Consider the following 16118-nt stretch of genomic DNA (forward strand, 5'->3'; position numbering starts at 1 on the left):
AGCAACCATAAATTCTGCCCGCTACTGTCATACTTTGCACAGCCTTAGAAGAACAGTTCAAAACAAACGCCTAGGAAAGCTGACGTCAAAAATTTTGTTTTTGCATGACAACACTCGACCTCATATGGCAAATCACACATAAGAACTCCTTAATTCATTCAAATGGGAATTTTTTCCCTCATCCACCCTACAGCCCCGATCTTACACCAAGCGACTTTCACTTGCTTCCCAAGATGAAGAACTGGCTTGCAATGCAGCACTTCGATAACGATGCAGAACTCCAGGCGGATGTGACTCACTGGCTGAAGTCTCAGGCGGCAGAATTTTACGACGAAGGTCTTTCAAAGCTTGTCCACCGCTATAAGTTCCTCTATGTGTTTGGTGACTATGTGGAAAAGAAGTATGTGAATTGCCCTTTCAGATGTATATAATAAAATGTATTTCTTATACTTAGTTTTTTTAATGCCAGAACGTTCCCTACTTTCTGAATAGCCCTTGTGCTTCTCCTTGGAGTTGTAAATCTTACCAGTCCTTTGAATGGCAAAGCTTTATGCATTGGTGTAGAACTTCCCAGCACTTCAGGAAACTGAAACCAACAAAAAAAAAAGTGCATTCTCTTTGCAGTGTGGTTTGGACAAAGTGAAGCAATTTACTGGCAAAACAAGCAGAAAAGAAGCAAACTGGTAATGCTCTGATCCCAATATACCTCTTTGAATGCCAGAATACTTGGACTTTTCCATAGATAAACCAATTATGTGTGAAACGACCAAAGAACTCATTTTGTACTTTTTTCAGGAATACTCATATTTCTTGCCATTGTTAATGTATAATTTGTCATCTATGAAGGAACTAAAATCAATATGAAAAACTAACCATGAAGCTTGGTCTTTCTTCATGTGTTACCCTTTAAGATTCATCGTACACAAATGGGCTAATAAAATTGTAAATAATCACATAGGTGGCTGGTCTTGTGGCCCCAAAATTTTTCGAAGTGGCTGGTCCTCAAGGTGTTAAGTTCTCGATGAGTCATATGCTCTGTGATTTAAAAACTCATTGCACATTCTCACAAGTAGCTCAATTCATCTTGCATAAAAGGAAGTGTACTTTGAAAGTAACACTTCTCAGAATGTCATTTACAATATTTATATTTTTATGCCAGTTAGAAATGTGAACAGTTGTGACGTCACGGTTATGAAGAGCAGTTCATTGTTTGCTTAGTCTTTGTCCTAAGACCTTTGACACATTTTGCTGTCGGCAGACACGTGTGCACTGTGCATTTTTGCTGTAAATGGCGCATTTTCTTTCAACTAAAGTTTTATCTTGGTGGTGGTATCTCATTTATGTTTCATTGCTGCAGTGTTACTCTGCGGTATTGGACTAAAATAAAATTATTAGTTCTTACCAGTCAGAATTACAAAATTTAACTGTAATTTAAACAATGTAAAATTTCTAGAATCGTAAAAGCTTTGCAGGTTTTTCGTGGATGAGATAATATGTGAAAAAATATTATCTGAAATGTTTATTCTTTATAAGAAGCAGAATTTCACAGCATATTTCACTGATAACTCAAACCAACTTACTTGGAAATGTAAAACTGGTATTCATACTTATCAGAGAAACTACTGCAAATATTTTAATACCGATAAAACATATCGTTCATAAAGAGTAAGACTACTTTTTGCTCACAGGTGGTGCATTTACTCAGCCCACTACAGCATTCCCGCAAGTTGCAGCAGCTGTGCCTTATGCGGTTCCTGCTGCAGCTGCTGTCCCAAATGGTATGATGCCAGGAGCAGCCATACCAGCAGCACCAATGCAGGTGAATCATCTTTTTGCTGTCGGTGTCACTTACTGTAAGACACAAGAAAATTAAATCTATACTTAGTAATATAAATACAGCTGCCTGTAAATTACTACTAAACTAGAATCGCATGCAAGGTGCAGGCCAGCTGTTTATTTGTAGCATCGTACCCAGGGTTTATCACAGTCCTTTGCTTTGAAGAATAGTGGAAAGTCTAAACCAGAGGTTTGGACGACTCTGCGATGGTATTGGATGTGAATTTCTTGACCACCACTATCGATTACAGAATCGCAGTGTTCCCCCTCACAGGTCAGGTGTGCACTACACGCAGGAAGTGGCTACTGAGGTAGTGGAGTACACATGGTCTGCACATGGGGCTTTTTTAGGTTATAGAAACCTTCCCTTGGATCAAAGATGATTTGCCTGATAAATTAGCCACAATGTGCTCAGAGAACTTGCATTGTCACAGAGCAGAGGCAGAAGAGGTTAATATGATTTTATTAAAGTGCTGTAGCATCCAGGGAAAGGTCCCAGAATTCATATTGCTCTCTGAAGGTCATAATGCACAGATAGGATTTCATTGTCATTAACGTCTGGTTTCAACCAACTTTCCATTCCCAATACTAAGTTCAGATTGGAATATTTATTGTAAGGATAGATTAGTCACCAGTGGTGGTGGCATGTTTATACAGTAAAGAATTCGATAAAATCTACTGAGGTTATCACAGTTTCAGATTGTGAATTAATCTGGGTGAAGTTAGGTATCAAAGATGGTCAAAAATAGTATGGATGATTCTATAGACCACCTGAATCTGGAGCCCTAGTGGTAGAACGCCTCAGACAGGACTTGCAGAATATTGTTAAAAATACTGTTGTAATAGGGGTGCTTCAATGTGCCAGATATAGATTGGGAGTGTCATGCTGTCAAAACTGGTGGTAGAGATAGGGATTCGGGTGACATTGTTCTGGATGTCTTGTCCAAAAATTACTCAGAGCAGGTAGTTAAAGAATCAACTCAAAAGAGTAATGTCTTAGACATCCTGGTGACTGACAGACCCGAACTTATCGAATCGGTTAACACAGAGGAAGGTATCAGTGATCATAATGCTGTTATAGTGTCTACGACAAAGGGTCTGACAAAATATGTTAAGGAAAGTAGGAGAATATTTTTGTTTAGCATGAATGACATTATACAAACCTGAGTGTCTGAGCAGTCAGCATCAAGTATTCAGTGATAAGGACAATGATTTGGAAATACGAATGGAAAAAATTCAAAGGAATCGTGTAATATGCCCTAGAAAAGTATGTTCCAAATAAAGTCTTAAGAGATGGGAAAGACTCACCATGGTTTAATAGCCGTGTGGATATTACTACTTAAACAAAGAGAATTATATCTCATATTCAGGAGAAGTAGAAACCTCGCTGACGAGTAAAACCCTCGCTGACAAACAAAAGCCATACAAAGTGAAAATGGATATAAGGAGAGAAATGAGAGAAGCATTCAGTGACTTTAAACATAGAACTTTGTCAACCTATCTGAGTAAAAACCCTAAGAGGTTTTGGTTGTATGTAAAATTAGTAAGTGGGTCCAAATCATCTAGTCATTTACTCAGTGACCGTACTGGCACCGAAACATAAGTTAACAGTGAAAGGTCTGAAATACTGAATTAAGTCTTCCGAAATTGTTTCGCCACAGATCATAAGAGTCCCTCCTTTGTCATCATATGAAAGTCTAGGAGGCAGATATTGAGATAACCAATCTCAGAATACAAAAACACCTACAATCGCATAGTGATGGCAAGGCATTGGGACCACATGAAATACCTATACGATTCTACAAAGATTACACAAAAGAACTTGCTCCCATTATAGCAGTAATTTATTGTATATTACTTGGGCAACCATGGGTACCTAGTGACTGGAAGAAAGCACAGGCATACCGGTTTTTGAGAAGGGCCATAGGACAGATGCACACACCTATAAACCTGTTGTAAAATTATGGAACACGTTTTATGCTCAAGAATTGACATTCTTGTAGGAGGAGAATCCCCTCTATAAAAATCAATGTAGATTCAATGAACAGAGATCCTGCAAAACTCAGCTCGCTCTGTTCCTTCATGAGATCCACAGCACCATAAGACAATGGCACTCATGTTGGTGCTGTGTTCCTCGACTTCAGGAAGGCATTTGGCACTGCCCCGCACTGACATTTAGTGGAAAGAAAAAAAAAAAAAAAAAGCTGATAGAGTATTGGAGCAGATTTGCGACCGGATTAAAGACTTCCTTGCAGACAGAACTCAACATGTGGCTCTTAACGGAACAAAATCAACAGATGTAAAGGCAATTTCTGGTATATCCCAAGGAAGTGTGATTGGACTGTTACAATTTACAATATATATAAATGATTTTGTAGAAAGTGTCAAATGCTCTGTAAGGTTGTTCCTAGATGATGCACTTGTCTATAACAAAGTAGCAACACCAGAAGATGGTAACAATCTGCTGAATGACCTCCAGAGAGTTGATGACTGGTGCCAGCTCTGGCAGTTGACCCTGAACATAAATAGATGAAGCATATTGCAATACATACAATAAGGAAATCCACTACTGTATAGCAAAACTATTGCCGACAAACAGCTGGCAACAGCATCTGCCGTAAAATATCTAGGAACAATTATCCATAGCGATTGTAAGAGGAATTACTGCATAACAAATAGTGGGAAAAGCAGATGACATACTCGGATTCATGGGAAGAACCTTAAGGAATGTAACTCGTCCATGAAAGAAATGGCTAGAGTCTCTCGTTTGACTGATTCTTCAGTATTGTTCATCTACCTTGAATCCCTACCAGATAGGACTGATCAGGGGAGAGAGAGAGAGAGCGAGAGAGAGAGAGAGAGAGAGAGCGAGAGAGAGAGAGAGAGAGAGCGAGAGAGAGAGAGCGAGAGAGAGAGAGAGAGAGCGAGAGAGAGAGAGCGAGAGAGAGAGAGAGAGAGAGAGAGAGAGAGAAAGTAAGTTTTGTTACGGGTTCATTTAGTTGCCACGGGGGTGTTATGGAGGTGTTCAACAAACTGCATTGGCAGACATTACAAGGGAGGCATTGTGCATCACAAAGAGATTTACTATTGAAATTTCAAGATAGCACTTTCCGGGAGGAGTTGGACAACTTATTACTTCCCTCCACAAGTCTGGCATAATGACCATAAGGAGAAAAATTCAAGAAATTAGAGCGAATACAGAGGATTACCAATAGTCATTCTTCCCACACTCAATTGCAAGTGGAATAGTATTGGAGGGCTCAGTTAGTGGTACAAAAAGTACCATCCGACACACACCATTAGGTGGCTTGTGGAGTATGGTGTAGATGTAGATGTCAGGACTATGTGGAGGATGATCGATGACAGTGAAACAGAGGTGCCATGTTGTTGCAGATGTCACAGTGCTCGTGTGTCATGCTGAAGGACAGGGTGTTCATTGTGTGGACGAAGTCTTCTGCAGTTACAAATTCATTTACAGCACACTGTTTCTCAGCCACAAAGTTCAGAGCCCTCTAGTGGGAGAGAACCACAAATTTTTAGACATGTAGGATGTTAACATTTGTTTTATTTAAGAAACTGTTTTCACATTAATTTGGAGGCATTACTTTTCAGCATGCTATCAAATACGTAGACATATGAAATGAGAAAGGTCTTAGCACTTCTAGGGCTGGTCTCACAGGTAGCTGCCATTACCTGTGGATGGCTAATTTTCTTAAGTTATAACTCATTTGTACAAGTACGTAGTTGGAATTTCAAGACTTTTTAGTTTTATTATACTTAATTTAAATAAGACATAATCTGTTATTGCTAGTAGTGAATCTGAATACACATATGAAAATTCAGTTCAGTAGTAATCATTATAGGAAGAGAAAAAAGTTGAAAAGGAATCATTCAAATGTATCAGCAGACATATGATCATTCTGTTTTAATTTCTTTTGCAGCCAGTTTATATGTAAACAAACACACAAAACACAAGAACAAAGCAAAATTTAACATTCATAGTAGATTATAGTGTGATAAAAATTGAAAAATGGAGAAATACACTCTCCAACATTACATTCAGTAGACTCATGCGTTCAGATTCATTTCATGATGTACCTGCAGCTGAATGGTTCATAACAATAGTCTCTGAAAGTAATGTGAGAAACGTATACAGCAACTCATCTTAAAACAAAAGTCTAAAACTCTCAGAGACATCTAATCTGAATTGTCATCACACACCAGGTTGTAATCGTACGTAGACTCAAGGTTTTTGTAAATCATTTTCTCCAAAGGTTTCTCCTCACCTCTTCACTGCACATTTTGAACACAAAGGCACTAAATGGAGAGAACCCAAATGTCACCTAACACCTCTGAAGCAAGACACGATAATAAAGGTTTCAGAAATGATAAATTTTTCCAGTGATATCACTATCAACATCTAGAGGTCATAGCAGAAACTACGAAGCCTGCAGTACTCGTAAGATTCCAGGAGCTGTAAAGAATATGTTTGACACTGTGGAAAATCATCATAAATGGGGTGACATAGCATTGTGTCTGCCACCCATTTCCATTTTCTGCATGGGCCGTAATTCTATGTCACCCACATGCTAAGTGTTAATTTTCTTTTTAATTGGTAGGGAGTCCTAGTTTCATGCTTTGTTTAGTAGTAGCTTGTTCAATATTTTTACAACAGGGTATGCTACTCCACTTAGAACTCCACACCAGCAGGCAATGTGTCCATGAAAACTATTTTTGTCATTTTTTGTGTACTTCAAACTAATTTTTACTATCAGTAACTAAAACCAAGAAGGAATAAGGTACTGAGAAGTAGGTGTAAGAATTAAAATATCATTAAAGAGGCCTCTATAAGATGAACTGTTTACTTCACACAATATTCTTACTGCTAGATTCTGCTTAATAACTACAGCATTGACTTTAGGTGCATTACCCAGGAGATACCCTATTTTTGCTAATATAGGTTACACTTTTTTCGTAGATTTTGGCTTGAAAAATCATGGTGTGGCCTATGATAGAGATTTCATCCCCTCAGATCATGAATCATCCATTTCAAAATGACAGGTACACACTTACCTTGTGCTATGAAATTAATACTGTTGCAGGTTACTGCAGTTACTTTTTTAAACCCAGGGTTGCCACAAGTTCTGGAAATCAGGGAATTTCATACATATCAGGGAAATATCAGAGAAATCTGAATAAACACAAGGAAAAATCTAGTTTTGGTCTGAGTAGATGAAATGGTTTGTTTACTGCTGGAGACTGTTGATGCAGTGGCCAGACACAGTGGTCATGTGTGCATGAGTTGTCTGAATGGTTGTGTGAATGTGTGTGCGCTCGTGTTCTGACAAAGGCTTTGGCCAAAAATTTTGTTGAGAGTGTGATTGTCTTTTCTACATACCTGTCAGCGACTCAGTGATCATCTTCACAGTGAGTTGTTACCTATCCTCATTAGTATTGATTTTCAAAGTATTCATGCAAGTTATCTGTTGGCTGAATTGATCAATGCATTCTCATTTCGTCAATGTGGTGTCTGTGACAAGTAAATAGCTGGCCACACCAGTGTACTTCCATGACGGGCCAAAACTGCAGGCCATTTCTGTGGGTATATCTAATGGATCAGGCCTGCCAATCTGAAGCCGATTGTTTCCCACTAATGTGCAGGCCCTGCCTGTCGGATCTAGTCCCACTGATTCGCCTGCAGGCCAGGTCTGTCTGTGTGTGTTGTAATCTGGCAGATTTTCGTGGTTTATCCGTGGATTCAGGACTGTGGTGCTCCTTCGCAGGCCAGAGGCCACGGGCAATGGATTTCAGGAATTGCAACGGTCTCACCGCAAGTACATTGTACAGTGCAGCATTTTATAGACATTTTATTTATTGTAGTACATTTTGGCACTTTGAAAGTAGTTTATACATTTGAAAGTATGGTTGATAAGATAAAGAAAATAGTGGAAGTACTGGCAGTTTGTACACTATGTACTCAAATATTTCTTGAAGGAAAAACCACACAATACCTGTAAAATAAGACATACCACAGTGAGCAGTAACTGACAATAACATAGTAGAATAAACATTTTATTGGAGTCACTAGTTTTTTTTTTTTTTGTGTTTTTGTTTTTGTTGTTGTTGTTGTGGTGGTGGTGGTGGTGGTGGTGGTGGTGGTCTTCAGTCCAGAGACTGGTTTGATGCAGCTCTCCATGCTACTCCATCCTGTGCAAGCTTCATCATCTCCCAGTACCTACTGCCACCTACATCCTTCTGAATCAGTTTAGTGTATTCATCTCTTGGTCTCCCTCTAAGATTTTTACCCTCCGCTCTGCCCTCCAATACTAAATTGGTGATCCCTTGATGATGCCTCAGAATATGTCGTATCAATCGATCACTTCTTCCAGTCAAGTTATGCCACAAATTTCTCTTCTCCCCAATTCTGTTCAGTACCTCCTCATTAGTTATGTGATCTACCCACCTAATCTTCAGCATCCTTCTGTAGCACCACATTTCGAAAGCTTCTATTCTCTTTTTGTCTAAACTATTTATCGTCCACATTTCAGTTCCATACACGGCTACACTCCATACAAATATTTTCAGAAAAAACTTCCTGACACTTAAATCTATACTCAGTGTTAACAAATTTCTCTTCTTCAGGAATGCTTTCCTTGCCATTGCCAGTCTACATTTTATATCCTCTCTACTTCGACCATCATTAGTTATTTTGCTCCCCAAATAGCAAAACTCATTTACTACTTTAAGCATCTCATTTCCTAATCCAATACCCTCAGAATCACCCAATTTAATTCGCCTACATTCCATTATCCTCGTTTTGCTTTTGTTGATGTTCATCTTTATTATATCCTCCTTTCAAGACACTGTCCATTCTGTTCAACTGCTCTTCCAGTTCCTTTGCTGTCTCTGACAGAATTACAATGTCATCAGCAAACCTCAAAGTTTTTATTTTTTCTCCATGGATTTTAATACCTACTCCGAATTTTTCTTTCGTTTCCTTTACCGCTTGCTCAATATACAGATTGAACAACATTGGGGAGTCACTTATCGTGTTGGTTTATGCAGTTCTTCCTTGCCTTATACACTTCTTTCAAGAGGTTATTTCTGAAATTGGTGAAGATATCTTAAATCTGTCTTGCTATTCCAATGGAATACGTATTTTTGTCACCAAATGTTTAGTTTTCATCAAAGTAAAAAATCATATGCGGTCTTCATGAAACACACAACATTTGACTTGTTTTCTCCATCTAAAAACAGTTCACTTCAAAAGATGTCATTGTTAGTGCTTAAGATTTTTGCTCACATGTTCAGAGATACAGAAGTCCTTCCATTTTTATTTTTTTTAATCATAACTTCTGTCTTTGCTTACACTTGAAATCTCAATTTGTCCCCCAAGGGGCCAACAGCTCTTTCGTGGTTATGTGAGGGGTGTGCATGGGTCTCTGAGCTATTGCAGCCTTTATTCTTTTCTGGGCTGCTTTCCCTTTGCCCCTTCCATGCCTTCTCTTTGTGTTCATCTTTGTGTCGGCCTGGCTATCCTCATGACTTTGCTTTCTCTTGCGACTTTGGTTGGTTGCTTTCCCTCCTCCTTTTTGGCTTTTCTTTATTGGTCCCCCTCGGGTGTTTGACCTCCATCTCTAAATTTGAAATCTGTAGTGTGAGCCAGACGGGGGAGAACTCCCTCCATAGTGTCCTTGGTGTGGATCCCTCTGCTCTTCCTCTTCCCCTCCAAAGCCCTTTTGCCACCTTGCTAGGTCACCAGCTTGGTAGTCAGTCCATGTGGTGGGGCTGCTGAGTACCCATCCTGGCACATGAAATATGTTAAACTATCTGGCCACTATACTGCGGCCATGACTCTTCCTTAATGTAGTTCAGTCTCTGTCTCAGTTCCTGTTTCTGCCTTTCCAGCCTTATACTCCTTGGATACAACCTGGGATGAGGGCCAGATATGCTGGCTTGGGGTGAGACCCTTTCCACAGTTCCTAGTCTGTAACAGGACTGACAGGGAGACTTTTGTCACAGCCAAACCCCTTTTCTTTGTGGAGCATACTGAAGAAAAGTTCCGTGAAGTTGAGTCATTTAGCAAGATGAACCCTGGCTCTCTCCTTATAAAGACAACTTCTGCCAGTCAGCCAGCCTCCCTCTGTGCATCCGACCATTTAGGAGACAATCCCAATGCTATTGCGTCTCACAAGTCACGCAGTATGACACAGGATATAATTTTCAATACAGGCCTTTTCCTCAAGTTCCAGAACTTGTGGCTAATCTGGAGTGACACGACGTTCATTTCATCTGACATGTCCAGAAAGGTCCTAAGCACCATCATGTAAACACTGTCGCTTTCACCATGGCATTTGCACGAGACACCCTGCCTGAGTAGGTCAAGTTAATGGTGTACAGATGTGATGTGAAACCATACGTTCCACCTCCCATGCATTGCTTCCATTGCCACAATTTCGGCCACATGTCTTAGTGATGCAATGCCACTCCCATCTGTGGTCGCCCTCTTGCTGTGGGGAGCCCTTGAACCCCACTGCTTAACTGTGTAAACTGCTCTGGTCTCCATTCACCGGAGTGTTAATTGTACATGAAGCAAGAAATAATTCAGGAAATAAAGACCCTCGACCATCTCAGCTACTTTGAGGCCCCGAAGAAATTTCTTCGGACTTCACCCTGTAAATCTCTGCTCTACCTATGCCTCAGTTATGCCTTTCCCTCCTCACCCCTCCCCCTTTCCACCATACTGTCCCCTTTCCATTTCCTCACCCTCGGCAGCTCCCGTCTCTTCCCCTCCTGGAACCACTCCTCCTCCTCTTCCTCAGCCAGGGAAAATGTCCTCTCCTCTGGCTCCTTGTAGGGAAGGGGCTCCATCTCGGAACACTCCTCTTAGGTGTTCTCAGGACAGGAAGCTTGCACCCTTAGTCGGGCCAGAGGAGAGACCTGCACTTGTAGGACCCCAAAGCCACTGACTATCTGTCTGATCCTGACATCACTGCCACCTATTCCCTTGCTGATAACGCCTCCTCTGTCCCTCCAAGGGAGAAGTAGTAGTAGCGCAAGTCAAAGGACGAGGCTTCCCCGGCAACCCAGAGTGCTTCACCCCGCCACCTCCTCCTAAATCAGACCCAGTTTCTAGGGATGTCATCCCATCCTCATTGATGAAGACCACCGACAGTGACTTGAGCTCCCCTCATCTTCTTTTTGTCTCACCTGGACTCTCACCAAATGATAATCCAGTGGAATTGCAACGGATATTATTGCGACCTCCCGGAAATACAGTGCCTTGTTTCCTCCTCTTCTTCGTTGTCTTGCTCTTCAAGAAACTAGCTTTTGTGATGACCACTCTCTAAAGTTTCGTGTTATTGAGCATTCTGTCGGAACCGTGCCAGCTCTGGGATAGCTTCTGGAGGTGTCTGCACTTTGGTTTGCACTGATGTCATTAGTGACTGGATCCCCCTTCATACCAACTGGATGTGATAGTAGTTAAGAGTGCAGGCGACTGCAGCAATCACCATTTGCAATGTCTACCTTCCTCCAGGTAAGCCACTTCCTTATGCTGAGCTGTCTACCTTAATACAGCAATTCCTGCCCCATATTTCCTCCTTGTGGACTCCAATGCACACCACCCCTGTGGGGAGTACCACTTCGTTGGGTAGGTGTCTTCTACTTCACCAGCTTACTCCAGACTTTGGTTTCTCTCCTCAGTGACAGTTTCCCTACCTACTTCAGTGGTGCTCGTGGAACATTTACTGTTCTTGATATCACAATCTCCTCCCCTGCTGTCATGGCTTGCCTACATTGGTCACTCGTGATGATCTTTGTGGCAGTGACCCCTCTCCAGTGATTGTCATTCCCCTGTTGATCTTTGTGGCAGTGACCCCTCTCCAGTGATTGTCATTCCCCTGTTGCTGCCAGGCAGATAGGCCCCACGTTGGGTGTACTGCAGGGCCAATTGGCCTTTAAAGAAGTCTGCTGTGCACTTAAACACCTCTCCTTCGATCTGCATTGATGTGGTTGTGCAGGTTATTTCTGCCACTATTCTTCATGCGGCTGGCACTGCTGTCCCCCTATCAACCGGTCCCCCTCATCGTCAACCAGTACCATGGTGGACCACGAATGTAGCAGTTGCTGCCCAGGACCACCGACAGGTGCTGCAGTGATTTAAACAACACCCTTCACAGACCAGCCTCCTCGCTTTTAAGCATCTCTGTGCTAAGGCTTGTTACCTTATTAAGTGGAGTAAAAAGGAGTGCCAGGAGAACTATGTTTCCTCTCTGGGGACATATGGCTCTTCATTGCAAGTTTGGTCCAAGCTCTGTAGACTTCTGGGCCACCAGTGACAGTCAACTGTCCAGGGGATTATCCTCGAAGGTGCTCTGTGTACTGATCTATTGGTCCTTGCTGAACGCCTCGTGACACACTTTGTGCCAGTATTGGCGTCCTCTTCCTATCCTGCCACCTTCCTCCAGCAGAAAGAGTTGAACAGATCCCCTTCTGTTTCAACCCTCACCAAGCTGAACCCTGTAATGAACCCTTCACTCAATGGGAATTCTTGCTGTCTCTTACCTCTTCACATGACAGCCCCAAGCCCAGATTCCATCCACAACCAGATGAGCCAACACTTGGACATTACACAGAAGCAATATAAACTCGCATTTGACTCACAGATGCCTTCCCCTCACAGTGGCGAGACAGTATATTTATACCCACCCTTAAGCCTGGGAAGAAGCAAACGTCTCTTGACGGCTACTGCCCAATTAGCCTGATTAACATACTTTGTAAATTGGTTGAGAGGATGGTTAGCTTCAGATTATGTTGAGTACTCGAATCTAGAGGCCTTTTTTCCCCATATCAATGTGACTTCCGGGAAGGATGATCTCCAGTTGACCATTTACTCAAATTCGACACTGCAATCCGACTGGCTTTTACCTACAGTCTGCACCTTGTCATGGTCTTCTTTGACCTACATAAGGCGTGTGACATGGCTTGTTGCCATCACATTTTAGTTTCCCTCTGTGACTGGGGCTTTTGCGGCCCCCTTCAGATTTTTATTCATAATTTTTTATCCCACCAGCTCTTCCAGGTTCCAGTTGCCACTTCACTCAGCACCCCTCAGATTAAGGAGAATGGTATCCCAGGGGGTTCTGTATTAAGTGTCACAATCTTCCTCATAGCCATCAAAGGGCTTGTAACTTGTGTTGGCTCTCAGGTTACTCCAGCGTTGTATGCCGACGATTTTAGCATCTGGTGTGGCTCCCACTCAATTGCTTCTGCTGCCGGCTCCAAGGCACCATCCGACGGACCTCTGCATGGGCTGTATCCCGTGGCTTCCAATTTTCTCCCTCCAAAATGTGAATTATGCATTTTTGTCGTCAATTCATAGTACACCCTAATCCAGAACTTTATATACCCAACCTGCTTATAGATGTTACAGCACAGTCCCATTTCTTGGGTCTGTTTTTTGACAAAAAGCTGACGTGGCTAACCGATATTTGCTGCCTGGAGACTACATGCATGCAGAAGCTTAATGCTCTCTGCCTCCTAGCCTGCACATCTTGGGGTGTGGGCCATGCTGCTACTCTCCATCTTTACAGTGCTCTGGTCTTGTCCATGCTAGATTATGGAAGTCAGGTTTATGGCTCAGACTGTCCTTCCACTCTGAAAATACTTGATTCTGTTCACTATTGTGGGGTCTGTCTGGCTATCGGTGCCTTTTGCGCTAGTCCCATTGAGTCTCCTCACAGAAGCGAGGATTCCCTCCCTCTACAAATACGATAAAGCCAACTCCTGGTTTCTTACGCAATTGCCATTTGCAGATTCCCTGAACATCCCATGTACCCTGTCCTATTTGTGAGTGAGGGACATCTCCCTCCTGATCCCATAGGTGGGATTGCCAGTTGCAATGCGTCTCACTTCCCCCCATCGGGATCTCCTTCTCCATTCACTGAAATGTGCGCTGTGTATTTCCTCTCCCACACCCCATTGGATGGTGCCTAGACCATGGATTAGGACCGACCTATTCCAGTGTCCTAAGGACTGTGTCTCCCCTATGGTCTTTCGGCATCTTGTACATTCCATCCTTGCAGAGTTTCAGGGTGCTACGATCTTCTACACTGATGCTGCTATGACGATAGATAAAGTGGGATACACTTTCACATCTCTTACTGGCTTGGAACACTGTTTATTGCTGGAATCATATAATGTGTTCACAGCAGAGCTGCTAGCTGTTACCGAGGCCCTCCTTTTTGTTACTCAGGCCTCCCTCCACAGTTTTTAATATGCAACGACTCATTGAGTAGCCTGCTACTCTCGTCATCTTTTGGTCTCTTCTTTCCATGATCTTCTCTCCTTCCTTGGCCGTGCTGCCTGCTCAGTTTTCAGAGTCCTAAGTCATGTGGGTATCCCAGGGATTGAACGCGCTGACTGTCTAGATAAGCTAATACTCGCACTCCATTCCCTTTTGTGACTCCAGCTCCAGACATGCAGATCTATGTCAAATCTCTCTTTGCCTGAAACTGGAATGACATCTGGTGTGCTACTGCTCTCAGTAATAAACTCCACACAGTCAAGGAGACTGCTGCACTTCAGTGCTCTTCCTTCTGCTCCTCTCGGTAGTCATCCACTGCTTTATGCTGTCTACGTGTTGGTCATACCAGGCTTACCCACTGTGTCCTCCTGTGTAACAAACCACCGCCACAATACAGTTGTGGAGTGAGACGGATGATATCCCACATATTGGTAGAATGTCACCTTCGTGCTAAGTATAGTCTTCCTTAATTTTAATATTCTACTTCCCGTTATCCACCAGGCCTCAATCTCCGCTAATTTCAAGTTGCCGCCACTCATACCTCACCTGTCATTCAACAACATCTTTGCCTCTGCACTTCCGCCTCGACTGACATCTCTGCCCAAACTCTTTGTCTCTGTATATGTCTGCTTGTGTCTGTATATGTGTGGATGGATATGTGTGTGTGTGCGCGCGCGAGTGTATACCCGTCCTTTTTTCCTCCCGGGATTGGAATGACTCTTTACCCTCTCCCTTAAAACCCAAATCCTTTAGTCTTTCCCTCTCCTTCCCTCTTTCCTGACGAGGCAACCGTTGGTTGCAAAAGCTAGAATTTTGTGTGTATGTTTGTGTTTGTTTGTGTGTCTATCGACGTGCCAGCGCTTTCGTTTGGTAAGTCACATCATCTTTGTTTTTAGATATATTTTTTTTAATTTTAATATTAGCGGACAATTCATGGATGATTGAATTGGTCCTCAGTTTCCTCTGTGAAAGTGGTTATTTCCACATATAAGATTTTGCTTTACTCCTGGAGCAGAGGCAGGATGGTTGTGGCCTCTCTTCACATTCTCTCTCTCTGGAACCCCATGACCAGTCCTCCATGGAAAGATCACTTTCCCATTTTTAGATTTGGTCTGTGTGTGTTTTAACTTTCTTGTTTCATAGTTTGACTCCCCTGACTGGCTCTGTTCACTTTTAGCTGACCCTCTTTCTTCTGTGAGTAACTTTGCAATTGCGGGACTGATGATCTCACTGTTTGGCTCTATAACCCAATCAGTCAATCTCAGAATTTGTTGGGAAAAATGCTAAAACTTGCCTGGAAATTAGGGAATTTCCCATGACGAAACTTGTGACAAACCTGAAATCAAAGGTGTAAGTAGAAAATATTGGAAAAATTTGTACTTGTACCCAAATACAGCAGCTGTTCTTGGAAAAAAAGAAAAAAGGAAAAAAAACTGTACTGCTGCTTTTCAGCATGACACGTACAGATTTGCACATTATGTTCTCCTACAACATTTACTGTAGTGCCGATCAGCATAATAAAATAGACCAGTGTATGGTCTGCATTTTCTGTTTGGGGATGTAAATAAAAGTTTTTGTGTCCAAGCCGGATCACATAATGCTGGAGAAATATCAAACTGTTCTGTAAGCGTGATTGTGGTTACACAAAACGCACACACGCACACACACACACACACACACACACACACACACACACACACACACACACACACACACACACGATTTTGTTCCATAAATCGCTGAAATTATCTGTACAAAACTTTAAATTCCTTTGGTGAAATGTTTATTTTACGTGCTGTTTTGCGGCCTCAAAAATGGTTCAAATTGCTCTGAGCACTATGGGACTTAACATCTATGGTCATCAGTCCCCTAGAATTTAGAACTACTTAAACCTAACTAACCTAAGGACAGCACACAACACCCAGTCATCACGAGGCAGAGAAAATCCCTGACCCCGCCGGGAATCTGCGGCCTC

At 42.2% G+C, this 16118-nt stretch overlaps 1 protein-coding gene across 2 annotated transcripts in view; it reads left to right on the plus strand.

The window, feature by feature from the left end:
* LOC126416145 (stromal membrane-associated protein 1) overlaps positions 1-16118 on the plus strand; it is a 142970-nt gene that overhangs the window by 94583 nt on the left and 32269 nt on the right. For both annotated transcript variants that reach the window (XM_050083693.1, XM_050083694.1), the window contains exon 6: positions 1689-1819. In XM_050083693.1, coding sequence (XP_049939650.1) covers positions 1689-1819 — 131 coding nt within the window. The remainder of the gene's footprint in view (positions 1-1688; positions 1820-16118) is intronic.

The sequence above is a fragment of the Schistocerca serialis genome, chromosome 8, assembly GCF_023864345.2.
Source record: "Schistocerca serialis cubense isolate TAMUIC-IGC-003099 chromosome 8, iqSchSeri2.2, whole genome shotgun sequence".
Lineage (NCBI taxonomy): Eukaryota > Metazoa > Arthropoda > Insecta > Orthoptera > Acrididae > Schistocerca > Schistocerca serialis.